This window comes from Podarcis cretensis (genome assembly GCF_951804945.1).
Source record: "Podarcis cretensis genome assembly, chromosome: 14".
Lineage (NCBI taxonomy): Eukaryota > Metazoa > Chordata > Lepidosauria > Squamata > Lacertidae > Podarcis > Podarcis cretensis.
The window spans coordinates 21,829,536-21,849,974 of NC_137183.1; the positions used below are offsets into that span (position 1 = coordinate 21,829,536).

Here is a 20,439-nt window from a genome sequence, read left to right on the forward strand (position 1 = left end):
AACTCTTCCTTAGCTGTTAATGCTCTGCATTGCATTTGAGCTTTCACATGAAGTATAAGCTACTTTTGGAACTACAGTGGAAGATAGGTCAGAATCAGTGCTCATTTCCATGTTGTTTGCTTCCAAGAAAAAAATTTTATTTGCAAATATGGAAATGAATGCTAAAGATGTGTTATATTCCACTACAGTTCCACGATCCTTCACTTCGGTTCTGGAAGAGACTTATACATTGTGTGAAAACTCAAATATAATGTGGAAATTAATAGTCAGAGAAGCATAGTGAAAATGGAATAAACTGCCCATGAATGCAGCCATTGTAAAACACAGATTACCACTCAAGGACTCAAGGAGATTTACACAGATTAAAACAACACAGATAAAATATAGAAAGCGGGGAAAATAAAAGATAATAAAAGATAGCAATTAAAAAGTGGTTAAACAATATTAAACAATTAAAACTATTTAAAATGATCTATTAAAATACAGATAGTAAAAACAGCACATCGCTATTTAAAAGCGCTGTTAGTCACTTTCCTCACAAAAGTGACCCAAAGTGGCTTACAAACACATAAACACATATATTTGCATGATTCAATATCAAAAAAATTAATGCTAGATTCAAATTATGTAACATAAACATCTAGAACCCTGGGAAGTTACTTTCCATGCCTGCATAGATGCACCTCTACTAACTCCTTGTATATGTTTAATTTATAGAACTACAGAGTTGGAAGTATCATCTAATCCAGGCATGGCCAAAGTCCATTTTGGGGGCCTGTGGCAGTTTATGTTCTGGGGTAAAATCTTTAAAAAACCTCAACTACTTCAATCCTAAAAAAAAAAGTTAGCAACTTTGGTCGGCCCTTCACTTCATCAAATCTGGCCCTCTTTGAAAAGAGTTTGGACACCACTGATCCTATCCAACTAAATTACGGTAATATGCAAGTACAAATTTGTACTCATGTAATAATTTAGTCTGTTGCAATTCGCATTGTGCTTACATTTCATTTTTAACATTGTACTATTTTGTTGTTAGCTACCTGGGCTCTCTTGAAAGGCTGGGCAGCATCAGTAGCAGCAACATCACCATCATTCATGGTTAGAAACAGGACAAGAACAGAAGAACGGGAGAAGAGCCTGCTAGATCAGGCCAAGGGTCCATCTAGCGTAGCATTCTGCTTTCACAATGGACGACCAAATGCCTGTGAGAAATCTGCAAAGCCAGACCCGAGCGCAAGAGCACTCTCCCCTCCTCAGGTTTCCAGCAAGTGATGTTCAGAAGCATTTTTGCCTCCAGCCGTGGAAGGAGCAAAGTCAACTAGGTGGCCTTTTAGTCTGCTCCAGCAAGGCTATTATTATTATTATTATTATTATTATTATTATGATGATGATGATGATGCAGCTGGACTCGACAGAAAAGGGAAGGAGAGCACCTTTTCCCTCTGCAGCCAATAAAGCAGCAGGAGAAAAGTGCTGTAACCTCACCTTCTCTTCCCTCTCAGAAAAGCAACAACAAGCCGGGAGGGAGGAACCAGCAGGTGCTCCAGGGATCAGCAAGGAGGGACTGCCAAGGGAATAGGAGGCAGAGGAGACACGCAAGGCGGAAGGCGTAAAATGAAGGCTATGGATGCTGTCTTTCCAGGGTGCCAATGCTTTCTCCAAGGAGCCTGTTTGCCACACGCTGGAGGCAGAGGGGCACAGTATGAGCAATGGGAATAAATAAATAAGGGACATACTCCAAAGCTGTAGAGATGAGACAGGCACAAGGAGGTTTTCAGAAACACAGAAAAACTGGGTTGCAACCAACGTTAGTCACACTCAGGAGCAAACAGACATGGCAAGGCCCCATCTGCTCTACACATTTAAAGCAGCATTATTTGTGGTCAGGACTTTTATTGCCTGGGTTCAAATACTCAACTTGGCCACAACATTAAGGTCCGCTTCACATTAAGGCCCTTTTGTCGGCACTGTGCGTTCAAAGCGGCATCGTACCACTTTTAAGGGTGTTGTGAACCCTATTCCCCTGACAAAGCTACAATCCTCAGAGTGGTTTAACAGACAATCCCTTTTCCCAGGGAACTCTGGGAACTGGAGTTCTGTGAGGAGAATAAGGTCTTCTAACAATTCTCCGCTCCCTTGACAAACTACAGCTCCCAGAATTATTTGGGGGAAGGCCTTGCTGTTTACAGTGGTACCTCGGGTTAAGTACTTAATTCGTTCCGGAGGTCTGTTCTTAACCTGAAACTGTTCTTAACCTGAAGCACCACTTTAGCTAATGGGGCCTCCTGCTGCTGCTGCGCCGCCGGAGCACAATTTCTGTTCTCATCCTGAAGCAACCTGAAGCAGTATTTCTGTAACCAGAAGCGTATGTAACCTGAAGCGTATGTAACCCAAGGTACCACTGTAAATCGGTACGACACAGCTGTAAATATATAGAGCAGATGGGGCCTAACCTGGGTCTATTAATTAAGATGGGTCACCCTACAGTGATTAAACTACATGCCACACTCAGCCGTGTCATAGACAAGGTGGCATGCCTTTGTTACTTTATTATATAAAAAGCCATAAAATCATACTCCAAGAAAACCACAGTAAGTAAGCTTAAGAGAGGCAGGCCAGCATAAAACCCCCACCCAAAACAGCACTATAAACTACTAGATTCTGCACAGAACTAAAATCTATCACCAAATACATACATTAAAACCACCAACCATACTACAGATCTTTAAAATCCAGGGGGAAACATACATGCTAAGCTGGTACCAGAGACAGCAATATGAGTGCCAGCATTCCATAACTGGGAGGCCACCACAATAAAAGGCCCTGTGTTTTGTGGCCATTAAAAAGGGCACTCTCTTGAAAAGCATGCATTGGTGAGTACTCAGGGGTAGACTTCATCTCAAAATCCTTGCCCCATTATCCCATTGTGACCTGTTAGACAAATCAAGGTAAACGAGGCAGGTCTCAACTTTTAAAACGACTCTGCAGATTCTGCCAGTCATCCCTGAAGGAGCCACTTGGGCAAAGATGCCTAAACAAACAACCACCCTCTGCTTTGTCAATTTCCCCCTTGCCCGATTGCCTGGAAACCGTGCCTGCTTTGCATAAGCAAATATGTCCAAGGCTTTTCAGAGACAGTCTGCAACAGCCTTGCCCTGAGCTGGTGCCCTCCATCTGCTTTGGGGGGGTTGTGGTCCAAAACATCTGAAGGGCATCAGGTTGAGGGAATGTTGCACTACCAAAAAGCAAAGCAAAAAACAACAGCCACAGCTACTTAGCAGACCCAGCTCTGTTATCGGTGAACACCCTCCTACCTTTTGGCTGAGAAAATGGCGGCTGCTGGTGTTGACAGGAGAGGAACGCTTGCCTCTACTGTGCTCTGGCATGGTAGGCAAAACTACAGCTTAATCCTGTTTCTGTTTGTTCTCTTCAGCTGCCCAAGAGCCAACGCCAAACTGCACTTAACAAACGGTGCCTGGGCAAAAACAGCATCTCTCCCCACCCACCCCTTCCAGTCCCAGCATCAAGTTTACAGCAGGTGCAGAGCAGGAAGTACTTCTAATTATAGGCTTCCATTCTCAGCCGCTGGCTTGCACCTTCCTACACTCTCTGGCCAACAACACTCCCCAACAAAGCTGTTTTGGATGCACTGATACCTTTCTCTCTGTTTAAGCTTCCTGCGAAGCCCACCACAGGCAGATAAACCCCCTCGCTTTGCTGAGCCCTCCAGACCTTTCGAGACACGCAGCAGCACTATTATTAGCCACTTGCCAGCCCACCTGGTGAGCTGTCCTTAATTATATCTAGAAGCCATCACTGGGCATGGCACTTTTCTTTTTAGCTGAAGTTACAAATGCGGCGGTGTGGCTTCCACCCTTCACCTTTTCCTATTATTCCCTGCACCCATCAAAAGTTTCCGAGAAATAAAGGTGGAGAAAGAAATTTTAGGAAGCAGCCGCTGACGTCCGGAAGGAGGAGGAGGAGCTCTCACGAAGCCAGCACTCCAGTGTCTCCCTTGCAACCACTCCCATGCTATTGAAACATCAAACTAAAAATACAGCACAAAATTAAAATGAAATGGGAGCTTGTTAAATGCTGAATCACGCCAAGCAGAGGTGGCAGCTAGATTTTCCACTTTCACATCTAGTTCTTTTTTTCTTCACCACCTGTACACATGGCCCTAAGACATTTCAGCAGCCAGAAACTACTCAAATCTTTTACTCTCTTTGCCAACCAGATTTTTATTATTTTTGAAAGAGGGGAGGTTTAAGCTTTTATTTCATGCACATGCAAAAACACCAGCGCTTCGATTTACAGTTCTACTTTGTATTAAGTCTGCTGGCACTAATTTGTTGCAGATCAACCTTTGCTTGAGATGGGATGGGGCTGCTTGCCACACCTGTGATTCCTCGGGGCAAAACAGCATAATAGCACCAGACACCATACACATATGCACACAAAAAAGGGAGGGGGGAGGGAAGGGAGGAATCAGCTGTTTACATTTTAACAGCTGTCTGAGCAGGTGGGGCCCAAAAAGCCTGCATTAAAACTATCATTAAGCATTGCTAAAGATTCCGCCTCTAGGATTTCAGCTCAGATTGGAAAAAGTCCCTCTCTTTCTCACTTTTTAAACCTTTTTTGTTTTCATTTTTTAAAAAGAAACTAAAAAGTGTTCAATGAACTCTTGTTGCAGAAGAGGCAAAATGCTTTAATAAAGGCGCCCAACCGGTTTGTCCTGATGCCGTCAAGTCCTCTCCTGTCAAAGTTTGCTCATCAGCCAAAACCCATCAACCCTTTGTTTTGTCAAGTCGGAAATAAAGGCTTGAATCCCAGATCCAGCTCTTAAATGTGCTGGGAAGGGCATAATTGTGTTCGGTCAGGGTTTCAGAAATGCAAAAAGGGGATCCGGGTGGTGGCGGGGAGGGGAGTAAGACTGCTTCTCTCACTGTGCTGTGTGTGTGACCTAAAAGTACCACATTTAGAAACTGGCAGGCTCAGACTGGAAGGACACTTTTAGAACTTCAACAGCTGACATGAGGGAGAAGCTTCACACATAGCCCTTCTGGGTTCTCCAATTCCAAGTTAGCAGAGAAAGTTAGCACAAGCGAAGTTTGGATCAGCTTGGGTTCTTGTTTTAGAAGAAAAAACATAAGGTATAAAGCCCCAGTTGCTAACTATTTAACCATACATAGCCTCTCTTAATGCAATAAAACATTTAGTGTTTGTTATCCTGGGCTTATTTATATAGCAGCACAGGTGCACATTTATGGCAATTAAAAGAAGCAAAATACATGCCAAAAAAATGAGGACAGGGCGAGGTCTCTGCCTCAAGGGGCTTACAATCTGAATTTCAACTACAGGAAAGAGAACAAGCAGCGGGGAGGGACAGGAGAGAACAGCCAGGGAGACATAAGATTCTCTATGGATTGTGGAAATGCAGATTCTGGGAAATTGCTGAAAGGATCCATGAAAACAAAATAATGGAAGGAAGATGGGGGAGAAGAAAGGAAGTGATAACCTCATCCCCTCTTTCACACACAACAAGTTCCCATGAACCAAAGAACACATTCCCTTTGCTTGCCTAGGAAAAACACAAATCCCATGGCCCTAACGTAGAATCAGTCTAACTTCGCTTACCTGCAAGAGGTGAACAGCTTGGAAGTGCTGGGCTTGCAGCTCCCTCCGTCAGTCCGCCAGGCTGCAAACTTAAATCCGCTTCTCCATTAGGGATAGATCCAGCATCTGCCACATGCTGTGCCTCAGATCTGGACTCTGCTAAGGGGGCGATTTCCACAGAGCTTCCAGCCAGACACACCAAGGGACCACATGCTTCTGCCACGGCTGTCGCCTGATCGGCGCTTGTAACTGTCTTGTCAACATTATCCACCAAGGGACCGTCAGCTTCTTGAACAGAACCTGCTGCCTCCCCTTTTCCCAGCGGCTCGGCAGCCACGCAGGAAGAGGGTTGCAAAAGCTGGGAATCCTGTTCAGCTTGGCTTTCCTCCCCTGAGCCATTGCTGGGCTGAGCTAGGCCCTCCATCCGGGCTGCTTCAACTCGAGGCCTAGCTTCCCCCTCGCTGGCCAAAAAGAACATTTCAGAGCCAGGGTCCCCATCGCACGGGGGCTCTTCGGCAATCGGCTGAAGCAATACTCTGGAAGGCACGTTCTCCACTTCCTCCCCTCCTTCCCGTGGAAGAATGGCTGCAACAGGTAGATCGCTAATGACCAAGGGGGCTTCCATTAAATCAGAGAAGCCACCAGGTGGAGGGGCTGCACACAGATCTGGGCAGCTGGGCTCAAGTTCTTGGTTCAGCGTAACATCGGGGAAGGGGGCCTCGCAGGGACACAGAGAGCCATCCTCTGGCGGTCCAGGGCCTGGCAGGGCATCCCCAGAGATACACGCCTTCGCATTCTCATCGGTGCCTGAGCTGGAGGCTTCTCCCTTCAACCCTGCTTTAGCATTACTTTCGTTGCCTCCCAGCTCCTTGCCCTGACAACAAGGAGGAGGGGATTGCACAACAGCTGCTGGTGCCGGGCCCTCCGACAAAGCCTCCTCTTTGCCAGGCAGCTCCTGTCCGCTTCCAGGCAGCTGTGCGGAAAAGCCCTCTTGGTTTTCTCCCTGGTGATCCACCAGAGAGAGAGTCTCTGCCGTTTCCTCGCTGCAAAAAGGGCTTCCCTCTGCGGCAGCTGCTGTCGGCTCTGTTGCTGTCTCTGCTGCTGCTGCTGCTCCTACTTCCTGGATTTGTTTGGATTCTCTATTATGAATAGCAGAGGGTGTGCCCATTACATTATCCTGTGCACACTCGGTGCCCTTGCCACACAAAGGTAGGGCAAGGTCCTGGTGGTGCAGAGATGCCTCCTGGCCAACAGGGGCCGCTCTGGCCTTGCTCTCCTGAGCGACGATCAGTTGGGCCTGCTGGATCGCTTCTTCGACAAGCAAGGAAGAAGCCAGGGCAATGAATTCCTGAGCGCTTTTGCTAAACCGGTCCAGCTCTCGGCTGCTTTCCTCCACCTCTGCCTGTTTGGGAAGGGGAAGAGGCTCCTCTTGGGCAGGGGACGACACTGGAGGGCTGAGCGAGTCTGCCTGCAGTTCAGAGGCATCAGCAGAATCCGCACACAATACAGGGGCGCTAACTTGTTCCTCAACGTTGACAGCTCCTTTCTGAGCATCGCAAGTATCAGATGCCCCCTGGCTGAGGCTGGTAGAGGCAGCACTTCCTCCACAGCCACAGCTAGCAGTTTCGGTTCCCGGTTGCATCGGCTCAAGGTCTTTTTGCTTATCCCCCACCTCAGCCACAGGCCCTGTTCTCTTATCAGTGAAGCCAGGGGCTTTGGGCTCCACCACAAACGTTCGACCCAGCTCATCATTTTCCACATTGGCATCAGAATGAGTGTCAGTAGGCAGGTTTCCACCTTCTGGTTTCTGCCCACACTCATGCACTTCCACCCCAGGGTCACGCTTTGGAGAAGACTCTGAAATCCCTGTCACGTTCACTGCTGCTGCCGTCGCTTCTGTCGCAGGGCTCGGGGCTGGGCTCTGTGCCTCCTCACCAGAAAGCTCACAGCCCTCTGGACATTTTGTAAAATCCTCCTTCACGCTGTCGCTAGGAGTCTCTGATCCTGCCGTTTTGCTACTTCCACTCTCGAAAATACTAACACCTGCGCCACTATCTGCAGGCGCATCACTCTGCAGATCCACCGCTTTACCCCTCTCACTTTTGCGGGTAGCAGAAGCAGCGCTGGCTCCTGGGAAGTTTGCAGCAGGCTCTCTCAGCACTGTACCAGCTGGAAGCAAAGTTTCTGTGGCTCCAGCAGGCTCACAATCCCGCTCCCCATTCGCCACACACTGCTGGGTTGCAGCATCCGCAGTCCCCGTACAGCTCCTGCATTCACCCTGCCCCATGCTTGCATGCTGGTCCTTGCGGGAAGTCGGAGGCTTTGAAGGGGCACTTCCAGCTTCTTTCACTTCAGCTGCCTGCACTTCCTGGTCAGAGGTACCCCTTCCACACAGGTGTCCTTCCTCCAAAGCAATGCTGGGGGTTGTCATCCCAACTTCCTGGCTTGTATTTCCACAGGGCAGGAGGCCGACAGCACTGTGAAGTCCAGCAAGCGCGCTCAGCCTGCCGTCATTTGCCTCCAGTGTTGCCCCAGCCTCTACAGCAAAGGCTGACTCCGCCTCTTCCTCTTTGTGCAGCCTGGTAACTGTATTTTGACTCTCACAGGAAGACTCTGGGTTTGCCACTTCCTCCAGCCTCAACGAATCTTTTGGCGTGTCTAAGGGCACCTTCGGCTGTCTATCTTCCTCAGGGCAGGCAAGGGCCAAAACCTGCATCGCAGCAAGAGCCAGCGGGACAGAAGCATCTCCTTGGTTTCCTTCTGACGTCATTTCACCAGGATGGCAGCTTGGAACAGCTGTGTGGCCCTCAGCTCCCTGGCCCAAATTACAGTCCTCGCAACTGGTTTCCCGCTCAGGGTGTGGGTGTTCACAGGTATTCTGGAAGAAGAGGAGAGAGATTTAACATTCATTTTATCGTACCATGCTCTGGAAGCAGACGTGCTCTGTTTCTGAGTAACTTTAATAGTTTTCTGCAACAGCTCTAAGTAATTGTTCATAAAAGAAACCACACACACAACAATTAACCATAGGAAGACATCAGTCCCAGGGTGGCAATCACAGGAACATAAAAAGATAGACCATTGGTCCATCTAGCTCAGTATTGTCTTCACTGATTGGCTCCCCACTGTTTGAGGCAAGAGCCTCTCCCAGCCTGACCTGAAGACGCCAGGGATTAAACTTGGGACTTTATGCTTGCAAAGCAGATGTGTCTTCTGTTAAGATTCTTGCAGCCTTTTTCAACTAGGTTTTGTTGGAGAGCCTCTTTGGGATGTGGCCCTCGCCTCCCTTCCACAAGGGAAAAATGTGTGCGCAGATACAGGCACACACAGCAAGGTCCATTGCCCCAGCCTTCATTAACAATTTGCCTCTAAATGCTGTTGTCAGAGACAATATGCCCCTGAGTACCAGGGGCTGAGGATCACATATGAGGCTGTTGTGCTCAAGTCCTGCTTGTGAGCTTCCCACAGTCACCCGGTTGGCAATTGTGGCAACAGGATGCTGGACTAAGATGGGCCATTGGCCTGATTCCAACAGGCCTTTTATTATGCTCTTAAAGTGGCCATGGAAGACCACCTCAAATGGAGGACTGGGCTCAAAGCTGCCAGCTGACAACTACTTTTCACAGGAGACCCTGTGGCCCTTCCAGCTCCTATCAGCCCCAGTCAGCATGGCAAGTGAGGAGGGATTAAGGGAGTGGTAGTCCAACAATATTGGAAGGGCCACTGGTTTCCTGCCCCCAGCCTTTCCTCTGCAAATACCCAGAGCCTCAGTGAGCTTAGCTGCTTTTGGTTTATGACGCACTTTTGCCCAGATTGACCTCCCTAGCTGCTTTTATCATTTCAGGCTGTAGGCTAGATTACTCTCTTCTTTATTATTTCCTTCCCCAGCCCCCAATAAATAGAAAATGCAATTATGCCCTGCATGAAGAAGTTGCAGACTTTCCATGGGCACCTGACTGGCCACTGTGAAAGCAGGATGCTGGGCCAGATATGCCTTCGGTCTGATCCAGCAGGGCGGCTCTTATGCTTTTATCTTACCCTTTGCTTTAAACACGTACACACAGAACTCTGCATAAAGTAACTCAATCTCTCTTTCGTGAAAAGCTGGTCTCCCTGAATTATGTTAACATCATACAAACTGAGCAATTAAAAGTAATTCTGAACAATTTGACACACCTTAGCTAGCGAACAGCATCAAAAATGACAAGGACTCAGGACACCCTCCTCATAAGGAAAGGCACTGAAGCTTTTGTGGGAAGAAAGACAACTGACAGGGGACTTTTCTAGAATGATGAATTAGAATTCCGGGGACCAGGTAGAGGGAGGGGCAGGTCAAGGTGATTAGCAGTACCATTTAGGACAGGCCAAAGGAAAGAGCTTCTGAAACTGAGTGTTTAATGTAACATAATTTGCTGCCACAAGTCATGGAGAGACACACTTATTTAGCTGGCGTTAAATGTTAAATTATGCAAGTTAATCGAGAAGTATTTATTAACCGTTACAGCTATGTGAAACCTCTAGCGACAGAGGCAGTCTACCGCTAAATTCCAGCTGCTCTGGAGGACAAAACTGCTTGCCCTGCTTGCAAGTTTTGCAATGACCCTAAGTATCTGCTGTTGAAAACAGAACCCTGGACTCTAGCTCAAACCTTGCAAGGCTTTTGTTATGTGGAGGCGCAAGGAATGATTATGTCGGGCAGAGAACTGCTATCCTCTGGAAATCGTGCTGAACACACTTAGCTGTGCCTCTCTCTGCTTCTACGATTTCACCATGAACAGAAGCGGCCTGCTGGATTAGATCAATGGCCAACCAGATGCCTGTGGGAAGCCCATAAGCAAGACCTGAGCACAACAGCACTTGTGATTTCCAGCAGCTGAGATGCCAGTACAGAGCTAGCCTTGATAGCTGCAATGCTCACACACATTTCCAAGCCTACAAACTTGACTTTTCAAAATCCAAAGCAGGGGCTCTCTCGGGATGCTGAATCCAGCGTTCTGATTCTGCGCTCGCATGGCATGTGAGAGCAACGCACACACAGCTGATTCGTAGAAGTAAATGCGCCTCTACTCTCGCTCTCTGTCGCAAATATCACCCACACGTCAGAAAAGAATAGATTTCTCTCCCCTCCCTCTCTGAAAATTATCAGCACAAGTGGACACACTCAAATGAAGCCTCAGCTGAATCTCCTGTGACTATTGATGCTGCTGCAAGAGCAGAGGGAGAATTTTCAGCTGGTTCCCAGCCAGCACCACAAGGGGAGACAGGGACAAGTGTCACTTGTTCTGGAACACAGAAGTGTCCTGGAGAGAAGCAAAGAGGGAAATGGGAGTTGTCCATCATCCTCTGAATGAAGTCATTCTGCTTCCACACAGACTGAATGGGGGGGGGGGGGGCTCAGTCCCTTTCCAGAGGAAGCCAACAGCCTCTCAGCTGACCCTGCACGAACTGAAATGAAATAATTACAGGCGCTGGTCCAAATCCAAATTAGATTAGATGTGAAGCAAACCAGGCCTCAGAGGAAGGCCATCTAAACATAGCCTTTCCGATTTGTCAGACATGATGTACCCGTATCCAGTGCTTGCGCTATCATTTTAAAAAATCCTGGTACATGTGTTGCTGGCTGCACTTTACCACTAGCTGAAAACCAGCGGGAGTGTGAAGCAACAGGTTAAAGTGTTGTTCTATTTTAATACATACACACACCCCTCTCAATAATCTAGACTCTATTTTACTAATTGGGGTTCCAGGAGCTGATGAAATCTGGACATTTCTCAAAAGAAACACAGTGTTCCCTTTTTTCTCCTGCTTAATGCAGGATCTATAATGCAAGATGCAATTACAGCAGAGATTAAGGAGCCATTTTCAGTCTCAGGGCCACATCCCCTTCTTTGAAACCTTCTGAGGGCCACATGCCAGTGGTGGGAGAGGCCAGAGGCAAAACCGGGTGCAGCAATTTATGTAGTTTTTGTACCTCTGTACAGTGAGCTACTTTCCACACAGAACTCTCGCACAACTCTCTCCTCCATTCAGGCACACACGAGGCGATATCAGAGTGCAAGGACACATTCCAGCCAAGCAAAGCACTCAAGTTGCAGAGTCGTGTGAGAGTCAGGTGGCTGTGGTTCAGGGAAAAGAACCTTGTGAGCCAAACTGGGACCTTCGTTTGGGACCAGATTTGTCCTGCAGGCTGGACGTTCTCCACTCCTGCCGTAAATGCATGTCATTCCCTCCCTTCCAAAAACGGGAAACAAACAACCCAAATTGTGCGTGAGCAAAAAAAAGCAGGCAATTAAGCACCCATGAAATTCTGAACTGAATGGCTGGAAAGTTGTTGTTTTTTAACTCCTTAAATAAACTCCAAGCTTAGTGTGCCAAACTGACACAGTCCTCTTGCCCTCACCATGTGCTGATGGTTCTGTATGTGCCTTTGGAGGCAGACGACGTCACTCTCCATGCTCGATCCCGCTCCTTCCTTCGTTTCGACCGTCAGGGTATAAATGTTTAGCCCCCGGTGGTACTTCACACAGTACTCCCCGGAATGCACTGTGTGCGACAAGGCGCTCCAGGAATCTGGTTCGCTGGCTCCTTCTCTGAAATGACAAACAGCACCAAAGGTTAAACCCACAAACTCGAGTTAATGCATGACAAAGTTGGCCAACGGGCTATATACTGCAGCCCAAACTAGCTTATTAACGTTACAATCAAAGCATATCTCTCCAGCTCCTTCCAAGCCCACACAGGAATCATCAGAAATGCTCTCTTGGAGGCATTATCCAAAGACAGTATAGATTACTCTACAAAAATCATCTGCTAAGTGTGATGGATAGAGCATTTGAACAGGGTGACTGAGGTTCAAAATCCAACCTGTCTTTGACTGAGCTGGAGTGCGATGATGGAATACCCTATGAATCTTTCCTTTTGTAAACTGCTTTCAAGTTTCATTACAACCACACAATATTGTAAAACAAAACAAATAAGTAATCCTCATTTCAGCTACTCGCAGGATCACTTTACTCCATATGCCAGTCTGCGCAACTGGCACTGTCGTTGCAGGATCTCACCTGCACAGGTTACATTAACTGCATCCCTCTCTCCTCTCCCTTCTTTTTTAAAAAATGAAAGGATTGCAATTCTACTTATGTAATTAACTTATTATTATGAGTCACACAGCACTTTTACACAAAGAAGTGAATGGGGACGAAGTTAACAAGAGCACTGCGCTCTGCCCCAACAACCAGCTTTGTTGCCAGGTGTCCTTCTACAAGATGTTATGCAATTATTTCCTTGGTAGAACAGGTAGAAGACTCAGAGGGTGCTTCCCAATGACCTGCTTGTGCAGAGGTTAGATGAAGTTGCATGTGTTTATTCCACACCTACATAGTGAATTTTCCCATAACTTGCCTTTTTGCCGCTGCCCCCCCCCCCAAAAAAAGTCTGATCTTTTGAGGAAGTGGGTTAGTTGCACAAGAGCTCCTAGACCAGCTATAATGGCACAACCTTAATTTGCTGGTGTGTAGCTGAATCCCAGAGGGACGCAGGTGGCGCTGTGGGTTAAACCACAGAGCCTAGGACTTGCCGATCAGAAGGTCGGCAGTTTGAATCCCCGTGACGGGGTGAACTCCTGTTGCCCGGTCCCTACTCCTGCCAACCTAGCAGTTCAAAAGCACGTCAAAGTGCAAGTAGATAAATAGGTACTGCTCTGGTGGGAAGGTAAACGGCGTTTCCGTACGCTGCTCTGGTTTCACCAGAAGCGGCTTAGTCATGCTGGCAACATGACCCGGAAGCTGTATACCGGCTCCCTCGGCCAATAAAGCGAGATGAACGCCGCAACCCCAGAGTCGGCCACGACTGGACCTAATGGTCCGGGGTCCCTTTACCTTTTTAGCTGAATCCCATCCCCCAAATAGCAACTGTCTGCAAGGACCTAGAGAAGCAACAAAACTCCTAGGGCACAACCAAAGTAAACAGGGTCACATGCACACCGTACAAAGAATCTTGGGGAACTGTTGCTTGTACAGAGATACAATTCCTAGCACCCTTAGTTCCCAGGATTCTCTGGGGGAAGCCATGTGGTGGCTTAAATCCATGTTGTGGATGTGGAGTGGTGCCAAGCACACGGTTGTACCCCTGTTCTTCAGATTACTCTCCACTCCCCTCACCCTCCAAGCATACACAGAGCTATTCTCACAGGCCAGCAGGAAGTGTTCCCCTCCTGCAGGAGGACAACACCTTTGTAAGCCAACCTGTTTTGAAATGTTCACATGGGATGCCGTGCAGCAAACAAACAAAAAAGAAAACTGCACACAACAGCAGTCGCTGGGGTTACTGCGACATACGTATTATAAATTCCAGTTGCTGTAATTGCCTCCCATTAGGAGAACCTGCCTCTGGCTGTGGTTCTCACGCCCTTATCAGCTCGGAAATCAAAGTGCTCTTTGGCCACCTGGTGGCTCAGAAAGGATCCATGCACACCACACATTTAAAGCTTGTTATTTCCCCCAAAGGATCATGGGAGCTGTAGTTTGCTAAGGGTGCTGGGGAACAGAGCTCTGAAAGGGGTAATCTACAGCTCCCAGGATTCTTCAGGGGGAATAATGTGATTTATATGTCTGGCCAAAAACAGACAACTCCCTTTCAGGATACTCCACCAAGCTGCCCAATAAAGTGCTTTGCCAGCTCAGAACAAGGGTTTGGAACAATGTAATTAATGTTCTTAATTGCTTTGCTCCCCTTTTTCTTCTTTTCTCTTTTTGTTTTCAATTTTCAATTTTGAGTTATGATATTAATTATTGTTGCTTAAAGTTTACTCATAATTTTATGTATTCTTCTAAATTGTAACTATCAGCTTGTTTTCATTTTGGTTTTTGAATTTGCAATGTACTGATATGTACATAATTCTAATGGTGACAGTGGTGATATAATTCTTGGGTTCTTATGCTCTGGATTGAAGATTAACTAAGCCTGAGTACAAAATGGAACTGTTAAAAAATGTTAGCGGGCTGCAATTTTTTTAGGAAGGAAGTGGCCAAGTCTTTCAAGCTCATGCCTCTGCTACGGGGTGGGGGACGTTATCCAGCAAAAGGACCAGATTCCCTCCAGGTCAGCGTTTTCCCACAGGCCAGAAAGCAGGGGGTTCTTTTCCCTGGGGGGGGGGACATTCAAGCAGGATCTCACCTGCAGCCTGAAGTGGTCCAGTTCAGGAAAAACTTTCAGACTCTGCTGAATGTATACAATACAGTGGTACCTCGGGTTACAGACGCTTCAGGTTACAGACACTGCTAACCCAGAAATAGTGCCTCAGGTTAAGAACTTTGCTTCAGGATGAGAACAGAAATCGCGCAGCGGCAGGCCCAATTAGCTAAAGTGGTACCTCAGGTTAAGAACAGTTTCAGATTAAGAACGGACCTCCAGAACGAATTAAGTTCTTAACCCAAGGTACCACTGTACAAACTTAGACCAGGAACATAAGGTGGATAGCCCAGTCAGTAGAGCAGGGGTCGGCAAACTCAGGCCCAGGGGCCGGATCAGGCCCAGTTGCCTTCAGGGTCCGGCCCACTGTCTGTCCGCAGATCAGCGTTGGGATTTTGTTCGTTCGGGCTGCACATTTTTTCCCCCTGCGCCATTCCATTCCCCCCCCCTCACTCACAAACACCACGGCGACGCCTCTTCCCTCCCTCCTCCTGGCTTCTCCCCGCCCTGCCTAGAGGAGGAAGGAGGCTGGGCTGAGCTCGCCCTTTCCAGCTCTATGATTCTATGTACTGAGTCAGATCCTTTGGTCTACCTAGCTCAATACTGTCTGCAGTGACTGGCAGAGGCTCTCCAGGGTTTCAGACCGGGGTCGTCTCCAAGCCCTGCCTAGAGAAACTGGGAATTGGTCCTGGGAAGCTAGCACCTTCTGCATTAAAAGCAGATGCCCTCCCATTGAATTACAGGCGCCAATACCAAGAAGGCCCTCTGCCTGGTTCCCTGTCACAGGGAGGGAACTGCCAGAAGGCCCTCAGAACCAGACCTCAGTGTCCGGGCTGAATGATGGGGGTGGAGACGCTCCTTCAGATATACTGGACCGAGGCCGTTGAGGGCTTTAAAGGTCAGCAACATCACTTTGAATTGTGCTCGGAAACATACTGGGAGCCAATGTAGGTCTTTCAAAACCAGTGTTATATGGTCTTGGCGGCCACTCCCAGTCACCAGTCTAGCTGCCACATTCTGGATTAGTTGTAGTTTCCGGGTCACCTTAAAGGTAGCCCCACGTAGAGCACATTGCCATAGTCCAAGCAGGCACCATGGAAACAATTCTGCTAAGAGACCACCACTGTTTGGAATGGGCAAGGATTTCTTGTTTGGTTCAATGGGTCAGACTGAGCTTGACAGCCACCTTCTGGCTCTGAAATGAAAAAGCCGTGTTGCCTTGCTGAAGAGGCAATTTACAGCTTCACAACCTGCTCAGTAACCCTTTATATTGCAGCTCCAAGCCGCATTTACTAAAACAACAGACACACTAAAAACAAATGCCTGTCCCCCAAAACAAATGACTCCAAGCTTAGAGGAAGATGCTCTAGGATTTGAATATACCCCTTCAAACTTTTAGAATGTAATATGCATGGCAGTCGATGGAGGGGGTGACTCATTCTGGCTCCTAGTACTTCCCTCGATGCTGCCAGGGCCATGATTAGCTGCACAGAGATTACAGGCACTTAGATTAAGAGCTCTAAAGCTGTTTAGGAAGGTGGTACTTGGCAGATGGATGTGCAAGTGGAAAAAGAGGGGACTCGGAGACAAGAACAGTGATAAGAACATAGGGTTCTTAATAAAGGACCACCTTTCCACATGTGAACCTGACCGGGCTCTGAGATCACCATCTGAGGGATTTCTCTTCATGCAGCCTCCAAGGGAGACAAGAGAACAGGAAGCTGGAATGGATGGGCCATTGTTCTTGTGACCACAGAACAGACCCTTTCTGTAGCTCGCCATCTACGAAACATTCTCCACAGGGAGGGTTGACTGGCATCACCTTGGTCATAGTTTCGGCACCAGGCACTGATATTTAGGCCTTCCTGGGTATTTTTGGAAGTACCAGTGATAGGGTGTTTTTTATTCCAATTAGATTATTAAGGGGTTTTGTTTTGTTTTGCTTTTTTCTACTGTTACATTGTGGATCATTTGAGGCTGTTGTGGGAGGTGATAAATACATTCAATAAACTAAGAAAAGAAAAGAAAAATAAAGAAGAAAAAGAAAAACTAACTGACGAATTAGACAATTTGCTAGTATAATTATGACTGGAAGCCACTCTCCAGGGTTTTTCCCACCGCCTGCTAACTGGAAATACCACAGATTGATTATGGGAGCTTCTGAAGGCAAAGTCTCCTCCTCCCTCAACAGCTTTAATTCCATTTATCAATTTGTTCCTAAGTTTGTATCCCAACTTTCATCCAAGGAGCTCCAGATGGTGTATATGCTTCTCCCTCCCACCACCCCCACCCCTTTTATGAAGCAGTTTAGGCAGAGAGATGCAATGACTGGCCCAAGGTCACCAAGTGAGCTTCACGGCTGAGTGGGGACTTGAATCCAGGTCTCCAAAGTCCTAGTCCAGGCTTCCTCAACCTCAGCCCTCCAGATGTTTTTGGCCTACAACTCCCATGATCGCTAGCTAGCAGGACCAGTGGTCAGGGATGATGGGAATTGTAGTCTCAAAACATCTGGAGGGCCAAGGTTGAGGAAGCTTGTCCTAGTCCTACACTCTAACCACTACGCCACACTGTATAATTGACAGGGATACGGGCTACCTTGGCACTGATCAGCACACTAACCAGGGCTCCTGTTAAAACTGAAACCAGTTTTACAATGCTAAACCCTGGTTATCATCAACCACAACTAACAACATGCTGTGGTGACACTTTATCATGGCTAAGGTTGTTCAGGGAAGGAATTTGTGCATGTGAGGCGAGAGACCAGCTACAGAAAACAAAACAAGCATCCCAGGGCATGGTTCATGCACAATGCAGTGGAATAACAACAACAACAACAACAACAACAACAACAACAACAACAACAACAACGATAATAATAAATTTTTTATACCCTGCCCATCTGGCTGGGTTTCCCCAGCCACTCTGGGCAGCTTCCAACTGAATATTAAAAACAATACAGCATCAGACATTAAAAACTTCCCTAAACAGGGAACAGTTGTCTTTTAAAAGTAAAATAGTTGTTTATTGCCTTGACATCTGCTGGGAGGGCGTTCCACAGGGCAGGTGCCACTACCAAGAAGGCCCTCTGCCTGGTTCACTGTAATCTCACTTCTTGCAGGGAGGGAACCGCCAGAAGGCCCTCAGAGCTAGACCTCAGTGTCTGGGCTGGATGATGGGGATGGAGACGCTCCTTCAGGTATACAGGACCGAGGCCGTCTAGGGAACTGGCAATGTTACAAGTGCCACCTATTACTCGTTCTGCATTTGTAAGAAACCTGTCTTTTAGTATGGAATGGTTCATAACGCCCTGCCTACTGACATCCGGCGGGCATTTTCACTGTACTCAGAATGTTGGGGTACATATTAATCTAGCTTTAGCTTATCATTGATTTTAATTATTTTCTTAATGTTTTAACTGTCCTCCTGTTGATAATTTCATTGTGGGGTTTTTTTTTGGGGGGGGGGAGGAAACTGCTTTGAGGTTGTTGTTTTTTAAAACAATCAATTTTATGAAATAAAATAAAACAACAGCACTGAAGCTGAGCAGGTATGGGTCCGGTCAGTGTTTGGATGAGAGACCACTCGGAAACCCCTCGTGTATGTCGTCAGGGTATAATAAACAAAATCGCCATGGCAATCAGAAAGTCAGCCTTACTCTGTCAGGAGTTGATGCAGCTTCTGATAGCCCTTCTCCAAGGCCAAGCTCACGGGAGTGGCTCCTTCACGGTTGGGGACACTGAGGGCTCCTCTTCCGCCTGGCTGTTGCAAGAGGAACCACGTAAGTCGCAGCAGTCCAAGCCTTACAGCAAAATGCATCAATGTCTCCCGGGGAACATTCTCTGAGAGGAAGAAGAACCAGAAGGAAACAAAACGTGTTTAGCTTTAATGCCATCTCCAGAAATCTCCATTACTATAAAGAGGTGGAATGATAGAACATTTGCACTCTCTTTCTCTCACATAACACACACACACACACACACACAGAGAGAGAGAGAGAGAGAGAGAGAGAGAGAGAGAGAGAGAGTGTCCAACAGCTGGTATTAAAAGCCAAAGTGCCATTGTGAGCCAAGATGAGCTAATAATTAAATCAGTTGGGAAACATATAACAGAGAGCTTATTAGCTCAAACTCAGAAGTTGTTGATCATCCAGGCCTGATTCAAGGTGTTGACATTCGTCTAAAAAGCCCTAAGGTAAAGGTAAAGGGACCCCTGACCATTAGGTACAGTTGTGTGCGACTCTGGGGTTGCGGCGCTCATCTCACTTTATTGGCCGAGGCAGCCGGCGTACAGCTTCCGGGTCATGTGGCCAGCATGACTAAGCCGCTTCTGGCGAACCAGAGCAGCACACGCAAACGCCGTTTACCTTCCTGCCAGAGCGGTACCTATTTATCTACTTGCACTTTGACGTGCTTTCGAACTGCTAGGTTGGCAGGAGCAGGGACCAAGCAACGGGAGCTCACCCCGTCGCAGGGATTCGAACCGCCGACCTTCTGATCGGCAAGTTCTAGGCTCTGTGGTTTAACCCACAGCGCCACAATAAACGCTTTCCATAATACCTGCCTGCCTTAAGATCTGCTGTGATTCCAACCGGGTCTAAACTGAGGTAGGTGGGGGGAAACAGTGGCATGTTCCCTGGGCAGCAGGTTAGTGGGTGACAAACTGCGTCCTGCTCAGCCCCCATGCTGATGCAGACATGGTGGGTGGGGGCAGGCCCTTGTGTGCTGGGTGACTTGAATTTGGCCCCCAGGGCTGAGGTTCTCCAACCCTACTCTGAAACAAGATACAATACAACCTCTCACTCAGTATGCAATCTGCACTTAAATGCCACCAAGCACTGTCCTGTTCCCAAATCAAGTAGGTAGCTAAGAGAATTTCTACACCACCTTAAAAGAAAAGCTGGCTTACTGCCTTCATTAGCAGGCTGTCTCTCTCCTTCTCATATCCCATTTCAAATAAATCAGGATTTTGGCATTGCTGAAAGGCAATATGCAACTCAAACACACTGGATTTTTCCAGGACGTAGCAAGAACAACAGGCAGAAAACACTCCAGAGACAGAAAAGAACAGTCCAAAATTCTCTCGCACAAAGGAAATACGAGACATGTAAACAAAGCGGGGCTTCTTGTTTGTTTGCAAAAAGACCTACTTTGCAGTGCAGCTTTTAAGGAAACAGGATTGCCTGCATTTGTATTGATCATTACTTTTTTTATACTGCACTTTGCAGAGTATCACAGAAGCAGTTCTCTGCACAAAGGAACATTATTTAAGGACACACAAACATACGCTTTAGGTAAAAAGGCTTCTACAGAAGCTTGCAAAAATCAGGGGGGGGGGGTTATCTTAAAGATATGGCACAAAAGGAAAAAGGGATGAGGAGGGCAGCAGTCCAGTTCGTCTAATGAGTAGCTGGGATGGAAACAATTTAGGTAGCCAGATGGAACAGCCAGCACTAGGTGAACAGGTGAGTGATGACCAAAGGCAGGGGTCGGCAAGGTTTTACCGCCTGGGCCAGTCAAGTCCCGCGGAGATCTCTCTGTGGGCCGGAGTGCGCATGCGTGCGCGATTTCCAGCATCTGGGCATGCGCAGATGCGATTTCTGGCACTGCAAAAGCGAGTCCCCGTGCCGTGCCAGTT

General features: G+C 47.4%; 1 protein-coding gene across 5 annotated transcripts in view; it reads right to left on the reverse strand.

Annotated features, from left to right (window-relative positions):
• AKAP13 (A-kinase anchoring protein 13) overlaps positions 1 to 20,439 on the reverse strand; it is a 246,935-nt gene that overhangs the window by 123,379 nt on the left and 103,117 nt on the right. For all 5 annotated transcript variants that reach the window (XM_079954144.1, XM_079954146.1, XM_079954145.1 and 2 more), the window contains exons 6-8: positions 18,461 to 18,644; positions 12,017 to 12,206; positions 5,638 to 8,494 (exon numbers count right to left, since the gene is read on the reverse strand). In XM_079954144.1, the coding sequence (XP_079810270.1) occupies positions 5,638 to 8,494; positions 12,017 to 12,206; positions 18,461 to 18,644 (3,231 nt within the window). The remainder of the gene's footprint in view (positions 1 to 5,637; positions 8,495 to 12,016; positions 12,207 to 18,460; positions 18,645 to 20,439) is intronic.